This window comes from Cottoperca gobio, chromosome 5, assembly GCF_900634415.1.
Source record: "Cottoperca gobio chromosome 5, fCotGob3.1, whole genome shotgun sequence".
NCBI lineage: Eukaryota > Metazoa > Chordata > Actinopteri > Perciformes > Bovichtidae > Cottoperca > Cottoperca gobio.
Window position 1 is genome coordinate 785690 of NC_041359.1, and position 27613 is coordinate 813302.

A 27613-nucleotide genomic window follows, 5' to 3' on the forward strand; every position below is an offset into this window, starting at 1 on the left:
GCTTTAAGAGCATTGATGAGCTGAGTTTATACTATGAGTACTAGTTACCTCCGAACAGTCAATATGTCTTCCACTTATGAACATCTTCCCCTCTTCCCCTGCTTTCTTCACTGAAATGAAACTGTGGTCACGTGACGTTACTGGACCGTGACAACATGCCAGGTTGCTAAATTAGCTAGTAAGCTAGCTGCACTTAGCGGAACAAAATATGTGGCTGGATGAAAATCACAGTTTTCTACGTGCCAGCAATAAAACAAGAATGGACTCAGAGAGATGAATCGACTATGTCCGATATTAGAAAGACAGCCCCGGACTCAGACGAAAGGAAAACGGTAAGTTAGGCCTTCTCCATCTACTACGTTAGCTTCAGTTCAGACAGTACAGTAAGATAAGTAGCTAACGTTAGCGTTAAGTCTTCGGCTTGCAGCATCAGCACCGGGCGGACACTAACGTTACACAACACTCAACAAGTTAACTTAACGTTCATTTTCTGTGCCAGAAGAAACGTTGTTACTTTTAAACTTACAGTGCAACTAACTCAATGTCAGTGATCTTGAATGTTTAGCTAATTAACATATGAGCTGACGTTAGGACAGACGGACAGAAGATGCTGGTTTGCTGACTCAAGTGGCAACACGTAGTTAGCTCTCTGCTTCACCTACTGTACACTCTTCTCTCAATGCTACACACCTGTAGTCAGAGGACAGGATACATGTTATGGAGTGACACTATAAAGAAGGCCATTCGTGCTTTTAAATAGCTCCAATATTATTGTTAAAGATACATAGCCTATTGCTCTTGTGTCCTCCTTCATCATCGTCTTACTTCAAAATATGTAGTCCACGTTCTGTAAATAGTCTACATTTGCTTCTATATTAGACCTTTGTCATAAGAAAAGCACTAATGATGGCGCTTCCAAGTGAGCCCCTTCAGGGAGCCAGCATGACCAGCAGCAGGCCCTGGAGCTGTAACCATGATTCATGTCATTAAATACACCTGTGCTTTTCCTGCTACTCAGAGAAGACATTATAATGCACCATATTTACTGTGGGTTTTTATTTAATTCGAACTTTGAAACATTGATAATGTAGTGACAATGTCATAATTACATATACCATTAAACATATCAAACATTTGTTTGAGGTGACAATTATGATAATAATTTTAAAAAGATTTATAGAATAAATTAGACATAATTCTTTAAACAAACATCTTTGACTAAATGTTAGTTACTGAAATTAATAAAGGGATTTCTTATTTGTTACACATTTTAAAGAATTAAAATAACATTCAATTTCAATTGAAAAATTACTTAAAAGATTGGGTTGACAAAACTAATAATAAAATAATAAGATTAAAAAAAGTTAACAATAAAGCATGAATGCCTATCAGCACATTCAAAATAAGTGTAACATTGTATCTTCACTATTAATTACATGTGCTGTTTTGTACAATAGGGCAACCATAAAACAAATACATTATACTTTCTTGTTTAGTATTGGACAGTACATTTGTTCAACATCTGAAATAATTGATATACAGGTTTGTTGGATATATTTCGTGTAATATTTTCAGATGTAATTTCCTTATATTGGTGCAACCTTTGCTTATGATATCAATGCCATTTGTATAAAAAGTGCACACAATTATGTGAACTGGTTTTATATATATTACTATTTAGCTATATTATTTATTGTATTTCTTTGCTACGTCTCATTGCTCATTCCTTAATCTTGAAATTGAAACATTCCCTTTTTGTTCCCTAAATACACTTTCTGCTGTAGTTTTCATTAAATATGTTATTGTTTAATGTCCAACTACCATGTAAATGACTATTTTTAGTGTAGCGTAATTATCATAGAATTCTGAAGGAAATTTTAGACAAGAGGGACATATAAACTATAAATCGATCCGGGATTGTAAAGATCTATTGGCTTTGCTCTAAGTCAACTCTTTCATATTAGAATTTAAAAAGACATCAATAACAAAGGTGCTCACAGATAAATGCAGTGCTTTTGAATTTTGTAAACTGGACTATTCTTGCAGGAACTCTCTCCATAAGATCTTATGGAACATCATGTGTGCTTCCTTATATTTGTTTCTAAGTGCTTCTTACGAAGTTGCGTAAACAATATCTTTGCCTGAGTTGTGTTATTATGACTATATAAATGACAAACTATTAACAAAGTGTTATCTAATTTGAAAACCAGAATTACCTATCTGCCCTCATCTGAAGTGAATGACAATATCTCTTTTAAACTTTTTAAGGAGGATGGCGACACCTGCTGAGTGATGAGAGTCATGACAAAATTAACACTGGACACCTCATAGTGTTTTCCAAAACTGTAGTCCGAGTCTCCTGTTAAAATATCAATTTTATTCGTCTACAGAACATAAAAATGTGTTTTCTTTTAGTACTGTCACGGATACCTCGGACATTAAGAGATATTATTTTTAGGGAACTAAAACAGGGAAAAAAAAATATATATAGCAATGATCTGAACTGGATGTCTGTTAAAGTTAACTATACACTTATAAAACTGATATAGAAATTCTCAGAGAAATTAACGTTACATATTCTCAAGTACAAAAATCTGAGTATAGAGGATCTCTCTATTTTTAAACCAGTGAAGTGAACATATGGTTTAATCAAAAATGTAGGCATGAAAATAAGAGGTAACCGCCTAAAACGTAGGTTACATAATAAACCAAAATTAGTTGAATCACCTAATGAATCAGTTAATATTATACTATGCAGTAAATCTCACACGTCAATAATGCCATCTGGTCTTCTTTTCCTCGGTGTGCACTTGCTTGACAAGGGGTCAAAGTCAGTTTCTGCACCTTCTCTCCGAGTAGGTTAGCTCCTGGGCCATCCGAAGATTATTTTAATTTTCATGAGCGTAGAGAGTAGCCCTGCATACCTTGTACCTGAAGGTGCGCCCAACCCTGTGTACAGTGTCTCTGTGAGACTGTCTCTCCTGTAGGGCAGATTGGTCACACAGTCTTCTGTTAGTTTTCACCGAATTTCCAGCCCTTTCATTTTTTCTTGCACAGTAGCAATCTTGGCTGTCTTTTTAAATTATTTGCTCAACCTTATTAGAGTTGGGACTTTTGATAGAAGACTGGGGTAGAGGTGTACATTAACCTGGGAAAGCACATTTGTGTCTCTTTACTAGTTCAGAGGAAAATCCCCGACTGAAACAATTTCACTCAAGACTTCATGCACAAATGTACTTTAGCTTAAGCCTATGGCATTTCACACTTCATAAATTAGCCTATCGACTAGTGGACTTTTCCTTACTCACTGTTCTTCTACTCTCACTTGCTCCTAATATTTAGGAGTCTAACGTTATCTAGTTCTCTCGATAATGTTTCCTATAATTGTCAGGAGGTGGCGCTACAGCCATATCTGTGTTGCGACGTCCTACCGAAGGACGGTATGAAGAGATAAAACTCTCAACATTAGGTTACTAAAAAAATAATCCTTGTGAAGGTGCAAAACGAAAGTTCAGTTCTATGAATGATTAGTCACGTTCAAACATTTGTTTTATAACTCCCTCCGTCCGATGATAATTAATTGTTTACTTTCTCATCTCTGGATGATGGCGTGACTTTTCAGAGGTTGTTTGCTCACAGCAATTAAGACTGACTTAACAATGAATATCTTCTAGCAAAAAAAACTAGACGACCGACTGACTGTTTTTCCTGTCCACGGTCAGGGTCCTTGAACACAACACGAGTGGAACGTGTCATCACGTGGTCACGTCATGTCAAAAAACTTCAATTTTGCATCAGCGAATGCAGCATGGAGAGTGTAAAACAGAGAAAGCTGGACGCGGAATGTCGCACTTGGACAAATGGACAAACGATTATTTCTTTGTGGAAGTAAAAGGTCTAGGTGTGTCTAGTTTGTGTGGACGTACTTGCGGTGATGAAAAATAATCTTGAGCGTCATTACTGCACGAAACATGTCGAACTGCACGAGCTGAAAGGACGAGTGCGTTTGGATAAAGTTAACGCTCTTCGACGGAGTTTGGTCCAACAAGCAGCTCTCTCCAGAGCGTAACATACAAACATGGAGAGATAGAGAGGTAGACCACCACACCAAGAACAGACTATTCCACCACTGCTGTGCAATTATCACTGCCATTTACAATACTCACTTTTTATAATTTGTGCAATTATCACTGCCATGTGCAATATTCACTTTATTTTCTATCAACCACCTGGTACTTATATTATTTTTTATTCTATTTAATTATAGTTTACTGCCTTTTTACTTCATATGTTCTTTTGCTGTGACAAGATACATTTCCCCGTTGTGGGACTAATAAAGGATTGTTGATTTCTGATAAAACAGAAAGATACATGGATAAAAAAGTTGCTTTTTTGCACAGCATAAAAGAAAAGTGAAATGAATGGGCTGCGTCTTAAAATAAATTTGCAGAGGTTATGAGTTCAATAATTAGTACGGCCCTCGAAGGATGTTGTAAAAAAAAAAAATGGCCCTTGATAGGAAAAAGGTTCCCCACCCCTGGTCTAGCGCATGTGTAGATTGAGTATTTATACAAACAAAGTCGTGTGTGACCTCGGATGACCCCGGTCATATATAAGTTCCGATGTCATCGACGAGATCAGTCCTACAGAATCTTTTCACGGGATCACGAGATTCCGAGTGACTAAGAACTCTCCCGGTCATCGAGTAGTCATAGAACCATAGTTACATCCGTAACCTTCGTTCTATTTAATACTTTTGAACAGGATGCATGGGAAATTACGTATACGATCCAATGGGACAGGTGCTGCTTTGAGCCCTTCCTAGGACCACCATAGCAAATGAAGAGTTGTTCAGACTGTCGTGTGCATGCGGTAGCCTCGATATAAGCTCGCACCGGGCACAAGAGTTTTAACCTTTCTTCCTCGTTGGCCAACTGGATAGGCCGATTCAGATGTGAGCGTGCCAGCACCTTAGGGAGGAACGCTTTGCCGAAGTGATGGCAAGGAGAAAAGCAGTTTTGACCGACAGCTATCGCAGCTCTTCCTGTTCCAAGGATTCAAAGGGAGGCAAGAATAGGGCGTCCAAAACCAGGGGAAGGTCTCATGTAGGAGCCCTTGGGGCGCTCAGGGTGCGTAACCTCAGAGCTCCCTTTTATGAAGAAGGATACCAGCCTCTGGCTCCCCTCTGTGTCGTTGTGCAGCAGGGAGAATCAAGTCCTGGCTGGTCAAAAGGGGGCCACCAGAAGAAGCCTGTGGCTCTGTCGAAGCACTCTGAAATGTGTCGGTAAAATCAGAGGAAGGGGTGGAAAGGCGTAGAGAAGACTGTCTGGCCAAGTGTGAGATCCATCAAGGAGAACCATAGGGGACAGTGGGTCGACATCTTTGAGGCAAAAAGATCTACCTCTGCCCTACCAAAGAGCCCCCAGACGCTGTGCACCACCTCTTGATGAAGCCGCCACTCCCCTGGTGGAGGTTTGTGACGGGAGAGGAAGTCCGCTCTCCTGGTAGATACATTGCCCGTAAGCTGGTCAAGCAATGTGACACCCTGATCTTCTTGTGTCTGTGGCAATTGATGTCCAAGTGGAGGCTGTTTAGCCATCTCTGCAGGGGGCACAGTGACAATAAGCCTAAGGGAGAGCCCTCATAGTGACTGTGTCCAGAGCAACACCAATGAAGGTTAGGCTCTGAGAGGAGTTCAAGAGGGCTGCCATAACGTACCTGGTCAACCGTGGGGAGAGGGAGAATGCCTGTGATGAGGCACAATAGGAACATGAAAAGCACGAGTACCCCGCAACTCCGACCAATGCGATCGTAAGGCTACAAGAAAGTAATTTGAGTAATTAATAATATTTTATGTAGCTCAAGCTAATGCTCTGCGAGTAATAGCCTGCGTTTACAGAGAAGATGAAATAGGACCTATCTCGTCGATGACACCGGAACTTATACATGAACGGTGTCATCCAAGGTCACACGTGACTTTGTTGATATAAATACTTGACCTCCACATGCGCGAGACGGAAGATATTCAGTGTTAAGCACTGCCTCTGGCGGTCAGTAAGGATGAAATAGAACAAACAGACAGGGAGCTTAACTTAATCGTTATCATGACTTATGTGTATGCTTGCCAATAATATCGGCTAGATGACTAGCGGGAATGTAAATCAAACTGCGAGGCATTGTAGCATACAGTCAAGTCCTAGTTAAGGATGCTTACCTAACTGCTATGGCCTGTCAGAGCCATTAATATATTGATCTAGTTGTAATTGCAGTCTGGTCAGCAATAATACTTTGGTCATGTATCATGATGTTGAGCCGCTATATGCAGCTGCTGCACAGAGCCATGATCTGTTTGGAGACAAATAACAAGGAAAACAAACGCGCACATTTAAATAAAAAACATCAGTTAGCGTAATGTGTTTTATATTTTTGTTGAAGTTTTATCCAGTCAAAGGTGAAACAAAACAGATATGATGGATTTTAGTGGGACTCGTCATGCCCGCCCCATTAACTTTAATAGAACTGGCATCAAAGTCTGGCACCAATGCAAAATTAGAAAATTGTCACAATGACGTAATGACTGTAACATGTAATGTCACGCCACTGTGACAGATAGCCAGGCTTTAGTATTGTGAAGCCTGTGTATTCTGATGGTTTGCCTGTTGTCTGATGAGGATCACTAGTTTAGACATATTTAAATTTAGCATGGTGTGAGGAGCACCATCTCGTCAGCCATTACATTATATACATTACATGAATAACACCTTCTCATTCACCAGCTTGTTATCAAGAGCTTCCTATAACCAATGCCAAGTGGTGTCAGTCTCCAGCAGGACAGACGGATTAGATAGACTTCTTTCCGACTGTGTCATACTAGGTTTTGGTGCCATATTAGTTTGTATCAAGAAGTGTGGATTACAGTGTAAAAGAAGACCAAAAACAGTTGTGGATGGAAAAAGACAGGCTCTAACTTTACACCAGCAATTATTCATAGACTACTGAAACCTTTCACAGGGGTGGCATAGTGACATACATGTGACCTGTCCCTGAAGCTGTAAAAAATGCTTTTCAATAACTATGTGCCACCTTTTAACAGAGAATTGGTCATTGGCAGATAAAACACTAACCCAGGCAAATAATTCAGATATGGTCCCTTAAATACTAGGAACCACTGTCTTACTCCTAGTTTCTGTACAAAAATACTTTTTTCAGGTGGTTTGGTCAGTCAGTCAATATCTCAAAGATTATATGGCAGGTTAAAAGCCCAACAGTTAACACAGGTGTTTTCACTTGGCTGATAATACAGTATGTGACTTATGTTGTTAATAAATATAATATCACTTTTGAATGACGTGTTGGTTCACTTTCACACTGATTGATGTGTGAATACTGAATATAGATATAGATATATATTTATATAGATATAAATCTTTAATACATTTAAATACAGTAGAATATTTTACTTTGAAGTTGCTTTAGAAGTCCGTTTCACACCACTGGAATTGCAGATTGATAAAATAGTATCATATCATAGCATCATTTACCCAAGGGGATGAGTAAAGTATCTTATATTCTTATTCCATAAGAGTAAATCTAATCAAAATGTTAATTTAATCGAGTAATCTAATGTAATTATAGTCAGATCTACTAGTAACCTAAATAATATGTTGTGTTACATTAATGAAATAATTTATTGTTAAAAAAATATAAAAATGATCATTGTTATTCCACACATATCAACATTTCTGCCTCCAAAAGCTGCTAAATGGTTAATGCTTAATGGTGAGATGTAATGTGTTAGATGAATTCAAATTCAAAGATCAGTATGGACAATGATAATATATGGATGGCTTTGGGGTGAATATGAACTATCGTGACATTTTTAGATTTGTAATTTGATATGAACCTTTGATAAAAAAATATGTATTGGTGTCAAACACTCATAATGAAGAAAAAGTGTATGCGGATTACTTACCTAGTATTCATTTATTGTATAATTTACAATAAACATAATGCCAGACTGGTTTCCTGTTACGGACCCTGCCTGTCTCCGACCTACCCGCCTTGTTGAGTCCCTGCAATACTCACCAGCCTTCTGTCCCTGACCTTGAGCTTGGCTTCCACGTCTCCAACTTCAGTTTACCTGTGTCTGAGTGAGTTCCCGTTCCGACTGGTTTCGGAGACTGTTATTGCTCTGTTGCAGTTGTCCGTGAGCATCGCTTTGTGTGAGCAACCGGCTTTTCCTGTGATTTCCTGTACCTACCGATTCTGGTGAATAAACCTCTGTGTTCACCATTTCTGGTTTCCTGTGTGTTGCATTAGGGTCCATGCACCTTCCTTGACAATACAACCTGGCCAGTCATGGACCCAGGGCGCACAGCATCACCTCAGAACCGGATGGAACAGGTGGAGAACTCCGTCCAGCAACATGAGGCGATGTTAGCCTCGGTGGCTAACGAGATCCGGCAGTGGCCGTTAACAAGGAGCAAGCGATGGCTACATTAGCTGCCCAGATTCAGCAGCTACAGGTAGCTCTGATGCCGGCACCTAGTCCTGGCCCTCCTTCGGCTCCGGGAACAGCACCCGAGCCTCGGGTGGGGACACCGGAGCGCTACGCCGGAGATTCTGAGGGCTGCAACCCATTCATTACAAACTGTTCTACCCTGTTCGCCTTGCAACTGGGGATTGACCGGGTTCCCCTGCTGGTGCCTGTTCCTGCCAGTCACTCACCAGACCACGCCTGTTCGGATGCTACCCTCCGGCAACCACGACAAGACCATCCAGCTTTACATCCTGCGGTCTCCTCATCTTCCATTAATTTTGGGCTACCGCTGGCTCTACCGCCACAACCCCAACATCGACTGTGCGACAGGGGCCAATCTGGGGTGGAGCCCTGCCTGGCACAAGGTATGCCTTAAGCAAGCCGTCGATCCGTAGCAGCCAGTCCGCTCCAGTCCTGCTCCGGATTTATCTGGGGTGTCGGGTGAATACCATGACTTCCAGGAGGTATTCAGCCAGGCCCGGGCCACATCTTTGCCTCCACACTGTCCCTACGATCTACACCCCGGCATGTCCCCTCCTCGTGGATGCCTATATTCCCTATTTTTCTTTGTGGACAAAAAAGACAAGACTCTGAGACCGTGTATTGATTGGTCTCAACAACATCACGGTAAAGAACCAATATCCTCTTCCCCTTATCTCCTCCGCTTTTGAGTCATTGCAGGTGGCTACCATCTTTACTAAGTTGGACCTACGCAATGCCTACCACTTGGTTCGGATTTGGGAGGGAGACGAGTGGAAGACGGCTTTTAACACATCTTCTGGACATTATGAATACCTGGTGATGCCGTTAGGCCTCACCAATGCCCCAGCGGTATTCCAGGCGCTGGTAAATGACCATCTAAGAGACATGTTTGAACAAGCAGGTGTTTGTATAGCTGGAAAATAGCTTGATCTTCTCCCGTACCAAGGGGGAACTTGTCCTGGCGGTCCTTCAACGCCTGCTTGAAAACTCTTTGTTTGTCAAGAATGGGAATTCCATACCTCCTCTGTCTCATTTCTATGTTACATTGTGTGACAGGGAAGCATGCAAATGGACCCTGCCAAAGTGTCCACGGTCACCTCCTGGCCGGTTCCTGACTCACGCAGTTACAGCAATTCTTGGGGTTTGCAAACGTTTACAGAAAGTTCATCTGCGGCTACGGCACAGTGGCTGCCCCACTCACGGCCCTCACCTCTTCCAAAGTGTTGTTTCAGTGGTCTCCCTCGGCTGAGGGGGCTTTCCAGAACCTCAGGTCCTGGTTCACCTCTGCTCCCATCCTGCGAGTTTCGGACGCAGATAGACAGTCCATAGTGGAGGTGGATGCCTCCGACGTAGGGGTAGGGGGCATCTTGTCACAGAGAGCGGCTGACGACCAGAAACTCCACCCCTGTGCCTTTTTCTCTAAGACTTTCCCCGACAGAGAGAAATTATGACATTGGGAACCGGGAATGGTTGGACGTTAAGCTGGTGCTAGAAGAATTACGTCACTGGCTCGAGGGGACCAAGCTGCCTTTTCTGGTTTGGACCAACCATAAGAACTTGGAGTACATCCAATCAGTCAAGAGCTCCCGACAGGCCAGGTGGTCTTTATTCTTCACCAGGTTAAATTGTTCTCTGTCCTACCGGCCTGGCTCCCACAATGTAAAGCATGATGCCCTGTCTTGTCTGTTTGTGGGAAGGGAGGACTCCACCGCTTATCCAGCCTCTCTCACTTGGGACGTGGAGGAGAGGGTCAAGGCCGCCTTGAAGCACCAGCCCAGTCCTAGTTCCTGCCCGCCGGACTGGCTGTTCGTTCCCCTGAAACTAAGGTCTGACGTCCTTCATTGTCCCACAGTTCCCGGCTCACCTGCCACCCAGGGATCTAACGTACTAAAGAAGTCCTGCCATGGAGATTCTGGTGGGCCACCCTGAATGAAAACACTCGTGGGTTCGTCAACGCCTGTCCCATTTGTAATCAGCACAAGCCGTCTCACCAATCTCCCATCGACCCTGGTCCCACATCTCTCAGGACTTTGTCTGCCTATGTCCAACGGTCATACCACCATCCTGACTATAGTTTTTCTATATATATATATATATATATATATATATATATGTGTGTATGTATATATATGTATATGTATATATATGTATATATATATATATATATATATATATATATATATATATATATATATATATATATATATATATATATACATATATATATATATATATATATGTATATGTATATATATATATGTATGTATATATATATATGTATATATATATATATATATATATATATATATATATACGTATACAAAGAACGAGATCACGGGTACAAGCGGCCGAAATGGGTTTTCTCAGACGGGTGGCTGGCGTCTCCCTTAGAGATAGGGTGAGAAGCTCAGCCTCCTCACTGGCCTGGGAACGCCTCAGGATCCCCCGGTCGGAGCTGGAGGATGTGGCCCGGAGAAGGGAAGATTGGGGTTCCTTACTGGAGCTGCTGCCCCCGCGACCCGATCCCGGATAAGCGGTAGACGGTAGATGGATGATGTATATGTATATGTATATATACATATATATGTATATGTATATGTATATATATATATATATGTATATGTATATATATATATATGTATATATATATATATATATGTATATATATATATATATATATATATATATATATATACATATACATATATATACATATACATATATATATATATATATATATATATATATATATATATATATATATATATATATATATATATACATATATATAGACTCTCCAGCGATTACCCCCGAACTGATTTCCTGTTACCGACCCTGCCTGTCTCCGACCTACCCGCCTCGTCGAGTCCCCAGAATACTCACCAGCCTTCTGTCCCTGACCTCAAGCTTGGCTTCCATGTCTCTGACTTCGGTTTACCTGTGTCTGAGTGAGTTCCTGTTACGACGGGATTTGGAGACTGTTATTGCTCTGTTGCAGTTGTCCATGAGCATCGCTTTGTGCGGCTTCTCGAGACTCCGCCTGGTTCCGATCCTCTGTTTTTTGATTCCTGAATTGGTTTCCTGTGATTTCCTGTACCTGTCGATTTCTGGTGAATAAACCGCCGTGTTCACCATTTCTGGTTTCCTTTGTTTTGCATTTGGGTCCATACACCTCCCGTGACAGATGTTTTATATTTTCATCTTGATTCTTCTTTCAAGTCAAGGTGAAACTGTGACTTAGAGTTCCCAAAAATGGGTGGCGGGGCCACTGACTTCTCTTGAATTATTTTGGCTTCCAAAAGTATGACAGAAATAAGTTGTATAGACAACATGAAGAGGGATGTAAAAGTCCTTTCAGCTTTTTGCTAAGTTGTTTAATTGCTATCAACTTTATAGTAAACTTACCTCATATACTCTTTGATGAAGCCATCCTTATTGACTTTATCAAAGAGGAAGGAAAAAGCAAAGGTCAAGGAATCCTTTGCCCATCAAAAAGTGAGCCAGTGAAGTACAGCGACCTTGCTCAATTTTTTAATGGACTGCAGTGAGGAGCTGTAAAGGTGCAGAGTTTCACTCCTGCAACACCAGTTAGCACAAGTGATGAGGCCCATTAGAGCTTTGGATGTAACGTGAGAAATGGTTGCTCCCTGGAGTTAAATTGACACACAAGAGTTCTGTGTGTCAAAACTCTGATATCAGGCTACATAAATCGGATGTGTCAAGAAGTATTGCCCTGAAGCTGCACAATAGCAGGTGGATATGTTCACTTGAATAATTGTTAAGTGTGGCAAAAGCCCAATGAACTAGAAGTAATTTACCTAACCCCTCATATGCAGTTTAAAGTATTCTGGTTACTCAATCTGTTGAAATCGAGTTGAAGCCGAGTGTGATGATGCTCATCTTGAAGCCTCTCTGGCTGCCTGTGTTGGTGCTGCTGGAGACGGTATGGATGTAACTCAGCACCTTGGAGCTGCCACTGTCGTCCCCAGGCCCTGTCCACCTGCTCCCAGAGGTGCAGTGGTCACATTGACACATGAGCTGCTGACATGGTGGCTCACTTTGCATGTTTCCCTCTCTCCCTTGGGTTATCTTGCCAGGCAACGGTGCTCACGCTCCTCATTTGTGTGTGCACCTTGTTACTGCTCGCATTTTCACCTCAACCAAAGCTGCTGCTTGCTTAGCTGTTTTTCTTTTCTATTTTTTTCATCTGCCTTTGACACGCAATGTTTATTCACACATTTCAGCCCCTGCCATGGCAGCTGGTGTCAGCATACTGAGTGACCTGCCTCACTCCACGAGTGGAGCTTACAGCGGAGAGATCAGCACAGAGATGGAGACAGGTAGGAGAGCTCTGCAACACAAAAACAACACAAGACAAGCTGCTTGATCTTTTATTTTGCAAAGCAACGACACAGGACTGTACACTTGAAATGGTTTGATTCAGTGAAGATGTTGAAATGTTGAAGAAATTAATTAGAAGTCAGACAAGAGGCAGGGTGGCAATCAGCAGCATTGAGACAAGTCTTTCAGGTGAAACTAACTAAAGTGATTAATTTCTTATGAGAATATATGTTATTTATGTAGCTGGACAGATGGATATAAGTAGTATACTTAATACTTGATGAAAGGAAAATCAAATATATTATCTGACAAGGATTATTGCTAAAGTATGTTATGTTAGTTTTTTTCTTTCCAAAAATGCCCAAGGCTTGTCTTTTAATGCAGGGTGCTTGGTCTTCATGTAGCAGGCCGTTTTGAAGGTTTCAGGGCTTTGATGGCGAGCCGGTCGCCACATATTATACAGAACGGGCTTGGAGTGTGTAAATCACCTGATGCCATGAACCCATACTTTAAGTAGGACTCTTGGTATTTTCTTTTAAAAGCAGCTTTCTTTTTGTTGGTAGTGTTGGAGTTTTATTCTTACTGTGCGGCCCGGTACCAAATGATCCACAGCCCGGTACTGGTCCGCGGCCCGCTGGTTGGGGACCCCTGCCCTACACCACCAGATATAGGGTATTTTCCTCTTTCATTTACAAGCCACTTGCTTCAGATCTGTGTGGTGTGTGTCTGTGTGTGCAACATTCGTCCCTATCTACCTCCCCACTGACGACTTTGAAGATGGTTGTCATGGTGATACTTCAAATGCTACTAATGAACTGATAGGTTGCATTTGCCTCTGGTGATTGTTGTGTGGTGATTCACCATGTTGAGCCACAAGCTTTTGTTAGTATACAGATGCTGGCAGTGCAGACAGCAGCACGGACCACACTGTAAGAAGCAGCTGCACCCAGGACGGCACTCCTTAGCCGGGGAGATGATGGCAGCGTGAGGAGGCACAACTACAAGCACTCTGCCTCGGACATCCTACTGAAGGTCCTGCAGCACTGACTCAGCTCTGCCCTGGAGACCCTCTCCTCCTTTCACAGAGTCATGGTGGCCATCAGCGTGAACCAGCCTCAGCCTCCCACTGAAAGCAAGACCAGGAGATGTAACCACACTGAAGAAATAACTAGCGTTTTGCATTCAGGGCTTTGATGATTATGATTTTAGCTGCAAGGAAAGCATGCACTAAGGTCTGATGAGTATTTCCAAATTGTTCTTATGTTTCTTTTTTGTTTTTTTTGTTTCACCAGCCAATGCTAGGGTCCCTACAGCAAAGTACACTAAGATGGGGGAGACCCTGAGACATGTCATCCCCGGTCACATGCAGTGCTCCATGGCCTGTGGCGGGAAAGCCTGTAAATATGAGAACCCCTCTCGCTGGAGTGACGAGGAGCAAGCCGTCAAAGGACTCTACTCGTCCTGGTACGTTGGCCAGTGTCACCACTGCCTTTCATACAGCCCTCAGTTTTCACATACTTCTCAGTGATGTGCCTGTTCAGTGTGTCCACATCCATAGTTGCATGAAAAGCCAATCCATTTGTTCTGGGTTTAGTTTTGCACTGTGATCTGTTTTTTAAATTGAATCTTTCATCAGTATGTTTGCATGGTCTTTGGATATCGCTTTCTCTTAAGAGAGTCTTTGGATATCTTGAGCTATTTAAAGTTGTTTACAAGTCCTAATTCACACAACTCCCCCTAACTTGTATTTTTTTTCCACTTACAGGATTACCGACAACGTGCTAGCTATGGCAAGGCCTTCCACTGAAATCATAGAGAAATATAATATAATTGAACAGTTTCAAAGGTACAGTAGTATCCTTCTTTCACTCGTTTAAATCTAAGATTTGTGTATTTGATTGATATGATTCTTTATTAACATTTGTATTGTCAGTGAAATGGAGGGTGGTTGTTGTCTTTGTGCTGTACAGTCTGTGTTGTGTTGTCTTGTGGTAGTCCACTGCGTGGGTTTCTCTGTACACTGACACAGACCTGTTGCTGTGCTCAGGTGTGGATTGAAGACTGTCATTAACCTGCAACGGCCCGGAGAACATGCCAGCTGTGGCAACCCACTGGAGCAGGAAAGCGGTTTCACTTATCGACCTGAAACCTTCATGGAGGCAGGCAGTGAGTCTCTATATCCACCCTCACCAGTATATACTGTAGACTCTAGAAACACAGGACACAAACCAATAAATATATTAAATTGTTGTTCAACTTACAGAAAAGGTAGGTGATGTGAGGTAATAAACATGAACTAATCAGGAAATGTTTTACAAATGGATGTGAATGATTGGATATAAACAAAAAAAAACACTTTTACATCAACGTAATTAGATGATTAAAGAAAATTACAATTAATAATAATAATAATAATAATAATAATAATAATAATACATTACATTTATATAGCGCTTTTCTAGAAACTCAAAGACGCTTAAATACAATTGTTACAGTCAGTGTCTATAAAGTGTACCCTGAATATTAAATCCTCTTTAGTGTACTCATGAACCGTGTTGCATATTCTCATATATATATATATATATATATATATATCTATAGCTATATCTATAGCTATATATATATATATATATATATATATATATTTAAGCAATAGCTCGTGACAGGCCGTGGTATATGCTCATTATATCACAGTTAAGGGGCGTGGTTCGGCCGACACGAAGTGGAGGGTCGACAACCCCCTTAACTGTGATATAATGAGAATATACCACGGTCTGAAGTGAGCTATTGCTTTTATAAAACGGTTACCAAGTGGGGCAATATGAAAGAAAAATACACACTCCAATTTAAATAGTTTTTATTATTAAATAATGATGTTCAAAATAAAATAGTCCCTCCGTTGCCGTCTGCACAAAACATAGTGCTAACAGCTAGCGTGCTAACAGCTAGCGCGCTAACAGCTATCGCAGTGTTCTGTTCGTTTCGTTTTTTTTCCATTTGGTCTACCTGCTCTTCACGTAGCTCTGCATGTCGTCTTTTAGGGACTTTTTTCCCTGGAGATAGGCACTGATCAATCCACTCCTCCAGAGTAGAGAACATTGTACTATACGGATTGCATAAATGGACGGTCCCTTGTATTGGCGCATGCGTGACCGGAACCCGGGACCAGATTGAACTGTAAACACGTCTGTGTTTCAGCCTGTATAGTACGTGTTTGATTATTGTCATTTCACGCTGATATTATTTATAATAAAAGCAACCATAGTAAAACTTTGTAAGTTTGTTTCTTAATGGACGTAATTTAGCAGCTGTAACGGTTGTAGCTTTTTCTCAGACGTGGAGGGATACTGACTTGTTGTGAAAAGTAACTACAATTCTACCTGTGATATACGCTTATTATATCACGGCTAAGAACCAACTAGATTGCTTGATTTGACATGTCCGTTTTATAAATATATATATATATATATATATATACATATATATAGATGTGTCAATGATGTGTCCCATGAGAATATGCAACACGGTTCATGAGTACATTAAAGAGGATTTAATATTCAGTATATATTATTATATATTATTATTATATTAATATAAATATTATATATATATCTATATAGCTATATATATAGCTATATATATATAGCTGTATATATATATCGCTATATATATATATAGCTATATATAATATATAGCTAAATATAATATATAGCTATAATATATATATATTATATAATATATTATATATATATATATATATATCTATATATAATATATATATAGCTATAGCTATATATAATATATATATATATAGCTATAGCTATATATATATATATATATATATATATATATATGTATTATAGCTATATATTATATATAGCTATATAATATATAGCTATATATAATATATAGATATATAGCTATAGCTATATATATATATATATATATAATATATATGTATTATAGCTATATATTATATATAGCTATATAATATATAGCTATATATAATATATAGATATATTATATATATATATTATGCTATATAATATATAGATATATTATATATTATATATTATGTATATAATATATAGATATATTATATATTATATTATTATATATATATATATTATATTATATATATAATATATAATATAGACAGCCATAGCAGAGGCAAAGCAGTGGGTGTGGGAGAAGCTATGGAGAAGGACTTTCGGTCGGCACCAAGATGCTTCTGGAAAACCGTCCGGCACCTCAGGAAGGGGAAGTGGGGATCCATCCAAGCTGTGTACAGCAAGGGTGGGACCCTGCTGACTTCGACGGAGAAGGTTATCGGTCGGTGAAAAGAGCACTTTGAGGAACTCTTGAATCCAACTATGGTAGAGGCAGAGCTGGAAGCTGAATGGGGACCATCGTCAACCTCCCTGGTGGAGGTCACTGAGGTAGTCAAACAACTCCACAGTGGCAAGGCCCTAAGGGTTGATGAAATCCGTCCAGAAATGCTGAAAGCTTTGGGTGTAGAGGGGCTGTCTTGGTTGACACGCCTCGTTAACATTGCGTGGAAGTCAGCGTGGGTTAGAACGTTGAAATTATAAAGAATAATAAATAACTGCTACATTGGAGGAGTACTCATTTAATGTAAAGTTATGCACTCTCATGACTGTAAAGGGCTTAGGAAGATATTGATCAGCTCTGAATTCTTCTGGCTTTGTGTATTTCAGTTTATTACTACAACTTTGGGTGGAAGGATTATGGTGTGGCATCTCTGACTACGATCCTTGACATGGTGAAAGTCATGTCATTTGCTGTCCAAGAGGGGAAAATGGCTGTCCACTGCCATGCCGGTCTTGGAAGAACAGGTTTGTAACACTGGCAATTTGGAATATGACCTAAATCCTCATTTATCCTTGTAAAATATCAGTTTTGTAATTATTTTCATCATGTAGGTGTGTTATTGGCTTGTTACTTGGTTTTCACATCCCGGATGAGCGCTGATCAAGCCATCCTGTTTGTGCGAGCCAAGAGACCCAACTCCATCCAGACCAGAGGCCAGCTGCTGTGCGTCAGGGAGTTCGCCCAGTTCCTAGTTCCTCTCCGAAGCATTTTCTCCTGCGCAGAACCCAGAGCCAGTGCCGTCACCTTGTACCAGTACCTTACCCGGCAGCGCCACCTGCTGCACGGCTACGAGGCTCGACAAATGAAGAATGTGCCAAAGATCATCCATCTGGTTTGCAGACTCCTCATGGACATCGCAGCCAACAGACAGGTTGTGGTGGAAGAGGAGTGGCTAGAGATCCCTGACCTCACAGCTGAGGTGGAGAAGACGGTGTCCCAGCAGGCCCTTCAGCAGCTTGGGAAGGAGATGAGAGGGAAGGGGATTCCTGTTCAACCTTGTTCATCTCATCCTCTCAGTGCACCTGGTCTGCACTCCAGACCTCATCATGATCAACCTCTAGCCAGTGATAATGAGCTGTACCCTCTGTGGAGGCAGCAGAGCGTAGAAAGCCCTCTGCAGGCCTCCCTGTCCAACAACAGGAGCCTCAGTTACAGCGATTCTGTCCTTGACAAACTTGGACCACGGCAGCACCAGTTAGGAAATCTGAAGAGCAACAAACCAATCACATGCCTGATCAAACATTCCTCGTCTGACAGCAGCCTTACAGTCCCTCCTAGATTGTATGACTTCTCTCTTCAGGACATCAGCAGCATCATTCAGGGCCCCAATACAGAATATAAGCAAGACACTGGATCCCCTTTAGTAAAGAGGCAACTACATAAGGGACATCAGAGTTTGTCTTTAGATCTGTCCAAGCAGGGAAGAAAATCTCAGTGTAACGTCCCACTGCCGGCCTTATCAAACAGTAGTGAGAGGGATGTGTCAGCGGGTGGAGCAGACATCAGCCTCCAGTCTGAGCTCTCCCCAGAGAGCAGATGCCTGCTGGTGGCCAACGCTCTGGCCATGGACCTGACAGATAAGGACTTCACCTCCAAGGTCTCAATGTGGCAGGTAGTGTAGCCCATAAAATATACAATACAACAATACTCCTGGGCTGTACATTAGTCATTAGACACTAGTCTGGACCAGTCTCATGACCATTGTAATGTGCTCACATACCTGCTAGCTCCAGGAAGCCACTGCAGCAGGCCAAGATACAAGCCGAAACATGATCCTCCTGTAAAACCACAAAATCTTTTATTTACGGATTAAACACACGATGATGTCGTGATCTTTTAGATGTGCTGATAAGGGGATTATTTCAGGCCCAGGCTAGCTGTTTCCCCTGTTGCCAGTCTTTAAACTAAGCTAAACTAATGCTGCGTGATGCTGGTTTTTGCTTCATATTATATAACAGACAAACAGAAGAGTGTTATCGATCTACTCATCTAACTCTCTGGAAAGAAAACAAATAAGCTTATGTCCTGAAATGTTGAACTATTCATTTAATGTCAATAAATCATCACTACCTGATCACAAGCCTCTATAAAAGCCATCATATCACTGTATAACCAGACAATAAGAAATATGGCGGCACTATTGTCACATCTTGGAAAAACACAATATGTTCATATCTTCATAAGCTATTTAAACTTAAAGTTGATTTTTTAAAGGAAATGCCTTCATGGTCATGCGCCTCCTTCCCTGTTTATTGAATGTGTTACAAGACACCAGCATGGCAGTAAAATCAACACACAGACTGTCACATTGCATTACATCAGTTTGGACAATCAGAATTCTCTGTTAAAGGAGCAAAACTATGGAGCTGCCTACCAACTGAATTAAAAGGTCAGTGTTGACCTTTTAATTTCGTTGGTAGGCAGTTCCATAGTTGACATGTTTTTAATAGAGTTATTAAAGCATGGCTAAAAGAGAAACAACATTGTTCTCACACCGAATACCCCTTAGACAACGGTAACTGTGTGTGTATCTGTGTGTGTTTCTATTTGTGTGTGTGTGTGTGTGTGTGTGTGTGTGTGTGTATCTATGTATCTGTGTGTATCTGTTTGTATCTATGTATGTGTGTATTTGTGTGTATATCTATTTATGTATATGTATGTGTTTGTGTGTGTATCTGTGTTTGTGTGTGTGTATCTATGTATATATCTGTGTGTGTGTGTGTGTGTGTGTATCTGTGTTTGTGTGTGTTTTCTTTTTGAACTTTTTCTTTTATAAAAGCCTCCTGTGGACAGGTTTTGCAAATTAGCGTTTCGCTGCAAACACTTAACACAGTTTATTTAGTCATTGTGCATAAATGTAGGTTATAATTCTAATGATTCTGTGATGTCCATATCAAATATACTAAACTAAATGTTGAGAAATTGATGAGACTGTCTGCCTCTGCATGGCATGTCATCTGGTGTGCCACCATGTCAGGTTTCATAGGATATCTACTGCATCCCAACACAGAAAGTATTGCTGGGACTGCAGGGTGGCGAGATGAAAGCATTACACAATTCTTCTTTAATTTAAAATTAAAATAGTTCCATCTTAAGTCTGAATCATGTGAAAAGTCATTCTTTATTTCAAATAACGACTATTTCTCACTGCGCTGTCAGACCAAACACAAAATATATACATATTATATCATTAATTCTAATTCATATTTTTATTAAGTCACAGCTGTTTTCCTGTTGCACACCAGGTTTCTAATACAATGCAAGGATGTGTTATTGTCAGGTTTGCTGTATTACCTGGTTTCTTGTGTGATAAAGCTTTATAGATGCTTACCATGTCAGATGGTAAGGATAGAAATAGTCATACCAAGTGGAAAATGCAATCCAATTGTTATCCACTTGTGGAACTGTAATCATCATCTCCACCATACTTTAGATGTGTACAAATAATGGTGACTACACATGCCAAGCTATAATTGTGGAAGCCTTGATCATAGGAGACAGTGTGACTTCCTCCAAATCTTACTCTGTCACTGTGAGCCATGTGGCACTTCAGTTATTCAGAATTAGAAACGTTTTTTTATCCACAGTTCAATGTGTATGACACAGTTTACACTATACAACATACATTCAGAGCTCCTATAACCTTTATTGACTGTGCTAATGTTTCAGACCGAAGCATAACTTCAGCACATTGTAGTCCATTGTTATCCCTGATTTGCCTAGTGACCCTTCACCTCAGTCCTGCTCTGTGTTGTGTTGTGCAGACAGAGCTGAACTCCAGAGAGGGAGCGTGGGAGAGGCTGTGTATGGAGCGAGATCCTTGGGTCCTCTCCAGTCTCATGTGGTCATGGCTGGAGCAGCTTAAGGATCCAGTCATCAGCGCCGAGGATGTAAAAGCCCTGAGGGAGAACAATGTAAATCCACAGAACGCCCTCGACTCGCTGGAAAAGGTAGCTGGCTTGAATATCTTCCACAGCATCACACAGTGATGACAGACTGTCACGCTTTCAGACTGCTGATTAACACAGTGTTACACAGTGTCAAACTTATTCTAATCATTGTGGATGTTTTAAAGCCTCCAACAGCATTCTCATGAATACAAATACAGAAAATTATACAAAGTCTGAATCAATGAGAATTTCAGTTTGGAACACAACTGTCAAATTAATAAAGTTTGAAAAGTGTATACAAATGTGTTTGAAGACATTTTTTCATATTAATTTCACAGCTAGTAATATCCATCAACACTATCCATTTTTAATCAAACTGAATTCAGTCATTTTTCTAGTATATTTGCACAAGATACTCAAAACTAGGGATCACACAATACCAGAAATTTAGTAGTCGGTGAAATTCCACAATTCTCAATACGGATTCGATACTATATAAAAAACAAAACAAAAAATCCCATTTGCACTTTGTTATTACATTACAGGTCCTGATTCCCTCTATAATAACTATTTTATATTGCTGTGAAATCATTTCCTTCAAACAACTGGAACATTTTACAGGATTACATTTGAACCCACCACCTTTTAATGTTATACTTCGGCCAGTTTCCATTTGAACTGAATGGAACTTGAACCCACCTTAATACAAGTCATCATCACTTCTGATAATGGCTGCTAGCAGCTAACAGCTAACGTCAACTAGCTGTGTGTGGAGCGAAAGAGAGAGTGGTGGCTGTGCCGACAGCAAACAGCTGTTAGGGAGAGAGTGAGCCGAGGAGGAAACCTGGGGTCCAGGACGCACGGCCAGTCTTGTGTCTATTGACATTAAAACATTTCTAATTACCTTTCGGATTTTCACACGTTGACGGGTCGCCATTAGTCTCGAGGCCCCTGGTACCCACAAACACGTCACATTTTCAGAATTTTGGCATCGACTTGGTACCGAAGTAGGCTATCTGTTCTCGTGACATTCCTACTCAAAACACACAACTGCTATACAGTTTAGACAAATAGGCAGTAAGGCTTGGAAACATTTTGACCAACTTTGAGCCAGTGCAGGGAAAACATTTAGTTCTCTGTAATCATCTCAACCATGTCATTTATACAACTGTCTTACACTTAAATGTTCAATGTGTAAGATATGCCAGAATATAAACCTAAAACATTAAAACAATGAACTAACATTATGAACAGAGTGTGAAGAGGTAACAGTGATGACGTTATGTCAAAGACGTCTCTGTGTTGTGTTGCAGAGATATCTACTGACGTTAGCATGCTAACAGCTAGCTGCACTTCGTCCAGCCTGTAATACCACTTGTTCCTCTAGAGGTGATAGTGAGTCAGTGTAGCTGCAGTCTGCCTCAGTACAGAGAGAATCAGTACAGCTGCCTGACTCAGCAGACTTAGGGTCAACATTACATCCATGATCCCTGCAGGTTTTTATAATTTGTTTTGGTTTATTTCAAAGTGGCAGAAAGGAGAAAACGAGATAGATGGGAGACGGACAGATTTTCTGTTAGCAGTCAGAAGTTTGCATTGATTTAGCCGACTCGTCAAACTTACTGTTGCTGCCGTTACACAGGTTAGACCCAGCGCTCCATCAGCCCGCTGTTACTACCGGTGCTGGAATATTCTCCGGCTGTATCCGAGCCGTTGGAGCTGCTGCACGCCGCATGACCCCCTTCGGGGAAGCAGTACTTTGGGGCGTGAAGGAGAAAACAAAAACACAAGTCATTCCCTCGTCTCTGCCGCCCGGACCCAAGCAACATACATATCAAAACATAACGATACACAGAACGTACAGCCCCCAGTGACACAGTAACACACAGATATCTGAGCTCCACCTGAAGATTATAAGATAGCAGAGATATTTAGACTCTCAGCAGTCTGCTCTAATGAACTGACTGACTGTATGACTCACTGATTATCTGACTGACTGACTGTCTGACTGACTCTCTGTCTGACTGACTGATTGACTCTCGGTCTGACTGACTGACTCTGTCTGACTGACTGACTCTGTCTGTCTGACTGACTGACTCTCTGTCTGACTGACTCTCTCTCTCTGTCTGACTGACTCTCTGTCTGACTGACTGACTCTCTCTCTGTCTGACTGACTCTCTCTGTCTGACTGACTGACTCTCTGTCTGACTGACTCTCTCTGTCTGACTGACTCTCTCTGTCTGACTGACTCTGTCTGTCTGACTGACTCTCTCTGTCTGACTGACTCTCTCTGTCTGTCTGACTGTCTCTCTCTGTCTGTCTGACTGACTCTCTGTCTGACTGACTCTCTCTGTCTGACTGACTCTCTCTGTCTGTCTGACTGTCTCTCTCTGTCTGTCTGACTGACTCTCTCTGTCTGTCTGACTGTCTCTCTCTGTCTGACTGACTCTCTCTGTCTGTCTGACTGTCTCTCTCTGTCTGTCTGACTGACTCTCTGTCTGACTGACTCTCTCTGTCTGACTGACTGACTCTCTGTCTGACTGACTCTCTCTGTCTGACTGACTGACTCTCTGTCTGACTGACTCTCTCTGTCTGTCTGACTGACTCTCTGTCTGACTGACTCTCTCTGTCTGACTGACTCTCTCTGTCTGACTGACTGACTCTCTCTGTCTGTCTGACTGACTCTCTGTCTGACTGACTCTCTCTGTCTGTCTGACTGTCTCTCTCTGTCTGTCTGACTGTCTCTCTCTGTCTGACTGACTCTCTCTGTCTGTCTGACTGACTCTCTGTCTGACTGACTCTCTCTGTCTGACTGACTCTCTGTCTGACTGACTCTCTCTGTCTGACTGACTGACTCTCTGTCTGACTGACTCTCTCTGTCTGTCTGACTGACTCTCTGTCTGACTGACTCTCTGTCTGACTGACTCTCTCTGTCTGACTGACTCTCTGTCTGACTGACTCTCTCTGTCTGACTGACTGACTCTCTGTCTGACTGACTCTCTGTCTGACTGACTCTCTCTGTCTGACTGACTGACTCTCTGTCTGACTGACTCTCTCTGTCTGACTGACTCTCTGTCTGACTAACTCTCTCTGTCTGACTGACTGACTCTCTGTCTGACTGACTCTCTGTCTGACTGACTCTCTCTGTCTGACTGACTGACTCTCTGTCTGACTGACTGACTCTCTGTCTGACTGACTCTCTCTGTCTGTCTGACTGACTCTCTGTCTGTCTGTCTGACTGACAATGACTGACTGTCTGTCTGACTGACTCTGACTGAATGTGTCTGTCTGACTGACTGTCTTGTCTTTCCGATTGACTCTCTGTCTGTCTGTCTGACTGACAATGACTGACTGTCTGTCTGACTGACTCTGACTGAATGTGTGACTGACTGACTCTCTGACTGACTGTCTGACTCTGTCTGTCTGACTAACTGTCTTGTCTTTCCGACTGACTCTCTGTCTGTCTGTCTGACAATGTCTGACTGACTCTGTCTGTCTGACTGACTCTGACTGAATGTGTGACTGACTGTCGGACAAAGAAAAATGCCATGTAATCTGATAGTATCGTACATCCTTGTCCTCCCACTGCCAGGGCCACAGACTCACCTTGCTGTGTATCCTCGACTGTGCTGCTCATCTCCTGCCAATGCCTGAACAAATGGAGACAAGTTTTCTCAACCAAACGATAAAAGTGTTTACTAAGGTCGGTGTTAACATACGGCATATATTGAATATATGAAGATGTGTTTTGCATGCAGGAATTAGTTTGTTCTTTTCTCTCCAGATTGACCCTGCCTCAGAGAAGGACAAGTCTTTATACACAACACTTAAAGCAATCCTGATTCCCATTCTTCATGAGCTGTGTGACAAAGCTGTGGAGGAGAATGATCACTCTTGATCCAGCCTCAACACCAACATTGTTGGGCATTATTGTTTTTTAAGACTGCTCTGCCAATCTTTAGTCTTTCAAGGTATATGAAGACAATGTAATTTGAAGCTCTAGCATTTCATTTTTTTTTTAAAGCTTAATAGACTCTAAGCACTGCCATTCTCTCTGTTAAAGTGCCAATGTTCTTAATTTGAAAGCATTGGTTTGTTTACTGTAATATTTGTGAGGGACTATATGTTGCTTTTATTGTGGAACTGTTAGTGGTAGGGAAATGAGTGAAAAACGTTCTCATGATGTTAATGTATTTTATTTAAATGTGTAACTCAGCAGGCTTATTTCTTATTCAAACCAAAATATGTTTTTACATTGTGTCTTATTTATTCAGTTCTTATTTGAAATGCAGCCATTAGTTTAATAACTATAACCTTATGTTCATGTAGAATGTAAAGTGTTTTCTTAGAGTCAAATGCAAACTGTGGCTATTGTTATGGCAATGCAAGTTCGACAGGCCACAGTGCATTTGCGTTTCCAATCAATGTTATGTCCTTAATACTGTGCACTGAAAACATGTCCCTGTGGTGTATATGCATGTGTCAAACATCAATCTGCCTCCATTGTTGCATTTAGCAAAAATGCTGCCTGCCTCAACTCAAATGGCCTCTGCCTCATGCTGCTGTGTGTAACATCGCCTCGCCTCTGTGTGTGTGTGTGTAGATGTTGAGAGAGTCACCTCAAATGTCTCATACACAGTATGGATACACTATAATGTATCTGCTCACACGTTCTGAATGTGGAACAGTGATGATAATAATTGTAATAATAATAATATGACATGAGACGTTGTACTGTGGGGGATTTTCAACAAACACTATTTTTTCATTGTTACAACAGTCTACTTCTTACAGAATTAAACACAACTTACTGCAAGTCGATGAAGTGTGTGTGAATCTTTTCTATTACAAATCTGAGAGAAGGAAAGGCTGCCTCCTTGTGGTGTCACAGGAGTGTAACGTTCAAACCCTGCTCATGCTTACAATGTAATCTAGCGGGCACTAAGAGCCGGGGGGAGGGGAGAAATGGCTCTGAGTAAATCAAGGGCGTTAGGACCCTGGGGAAAAGGGTCCTAGCATAGACTGTACAGGTGTAGCACAGCTTTGATATCATGATAGATATCTGTAACTTCTGACGAGTCATGCTGGAGACGAGAGGTTGACATTTTGGAAGATGCACTGTGAAATTGTAGGAAGTTATTAATATGTGTTAGCTCCTTAACTTTTAATAACTCTAGGAAAGGGAAAAGTGTAGTAAAATTAGGTCTTCTATGTTTGTTGGTGTACTGTCAGTAGTCAATAGTAACTGGCTAGCTACAGAACAGCTAACGTTTGTTCACTATGGAAAACAATTGTAAGCAGGAAAGGGTGAATAGCTATTCTAACTATCATAATCTGCCAATGTTCATTGATCAGATGGATATAAGAAGAGTCCTAAGGAAAGGTGGCAGCTCTGCCACAGGGAAGCAGCAGCAGAGAAGGGATTTTGGAGGCAACAGTGTGATGGAGGTTAGTTCAGGTCTAGGAGTAAATGAGCAAATTTTGGATTAAATTCCTGTAATAGGCCACAGTACTAGCTAAATAAATCATTAATGAAAATACATAGCCCGAAGTTCCAGAGAGTAATGCATTTGTTTAACACACATGACAGTGAACACACGTACACCATACATGTCACCAGTTTGCATTTTGAACATGACGTTTGGATGTCATGAAACTTACTTTAGTGTCTCGATCAGTTAATAAATCATTGTTTAAACTTATTTTAAAGGGTCATGCAGAAGGAGAGGCAGAACATAGTGATCAGGCAATCTGCTCAAGTCGGGGACAGAAAGAAAATCCAGGAACAATACAACTTGAGGCTGAGGAAAACCACGGTGATCCATAGAGGGAACACGACCAAACAGGCCAAAAGAGGGAAAATTGTCAAGCAGCTGAAGCAAGTCCTTCCACAAGTGGGGATGATTTGGGAATGAAAGGGCCCAGACTGGTGAAGCTGAAGAGCTACCCACAAGTTAGTTTTGGTGCACAGATGAGGGCCTTTCACCACAGCTGGTTTGAAAAGCACAACTGGTTAGAATATTCTGTCAACAAGAATGCAGCTTTCTGCTTTCCCTGTAGGATGTTTGGTAAAAACATTCATGGTGATGCTTTTATCAGTAATGGTTGCAAGAGCTGGAAGCATGCGCTGTCTCTATTTGGCAAGCATGAGATGACACATATACATAAAGAGAGTGTTGTTGCATGGAAAAACTACCAAGTACCTATTTCCGACAGGGAAACATTGCCCAGATGACAACCTCTGCACATGCAAGTGAGATAGCGGAGAGAAGGGAGTACCTCAGGCGAATTGTTGCAGTCACTTCCATATTAGGAAGACAGGGACTGGCTTTCCGGGGCCATGATGAAAGTGAAGACAACACATATAGAGGCAACTTTCTGGCTTGCATGGAACTTTTGAAAGTGTTTGATCCTTTCCTTCAAAAATACAATGCTCCATCAAATGCTTCCTATGTCTCATCACAATCCC

The 27613-nt window shown here is 41.2% G+C and overlaps 1 protein-coding gene across 3 annotated transcripts; it reads left to right on the top strand.

The window, feature by feature from the left end:
• Positions 1 to 127: 127 nt before the first annotated feature.
• ptpdc1a (protein tyrosine phosphatase domain containing 1a) lies at positions 128 to 25965 on the top strand. 3 transcript variants are annotated; one of them, XM_029432516.1, is made up of 11 exons: positions 128 to 332; positions 12766 to 12861; positions 13426 to 14009; positions 14155 to 14326; positions 14628 to 14708; positions 14910 to 15028; positions 17581 to 17718; positions 17806 to 18866; positions 21019 to 21204; positions 24737 to 24847; positions 24929 to 25965. In XM_029432516.1, exons 3-11 carry the CDS (start codon positions 13952 to 13954, stop codon positions 25040 to 25042), a joined length of 2040 nt encoding a protein of 679 aa, XP_029288376.1. In that variant the 5' UTR covers positions 128 to 332; positions 12766 to 12861; positions 13426 to 13951; the 3' UTR covers positions 25043 to 25965. The 3 variants fall into 3 exon arrangements, with proteins under 3 accessions (XP_029288376.1, XP_029288377.1, XP_029288375.1); XM_029432517.1 differs by having other exon boundaries at positions 13426 to 13534; XM_029432515.1 differs by lacking the exon at positions 13426 to 14009.
• The last annotated feature ends 1648 nt before the right edge of the window (positions 25966 to 27613 follow it).

Coding starts and splice junctions, on each gene's coding strand:
- ptpdc1a (XM_029432515.1), top strand. CDS start 12,774: ATGGCAGCTGGTGTCAGCATACTGAGTGACCTGCCTCACTCCACGAGT. Junction 15,029..17,580: donor AACCTTCATGGAGGCAGGCA/GTGAGTCTCTAT, acceptor TGTGTATTTCAG/TTTATTACTACAACTTTGGG. Junction 17,719..17,805: donor TGCCGGTCTTGGAAGAACAG/GTTTGTAACACT, acceptor TTCATCATGTAG/GTGTGTTATTGGCTTGTTAC.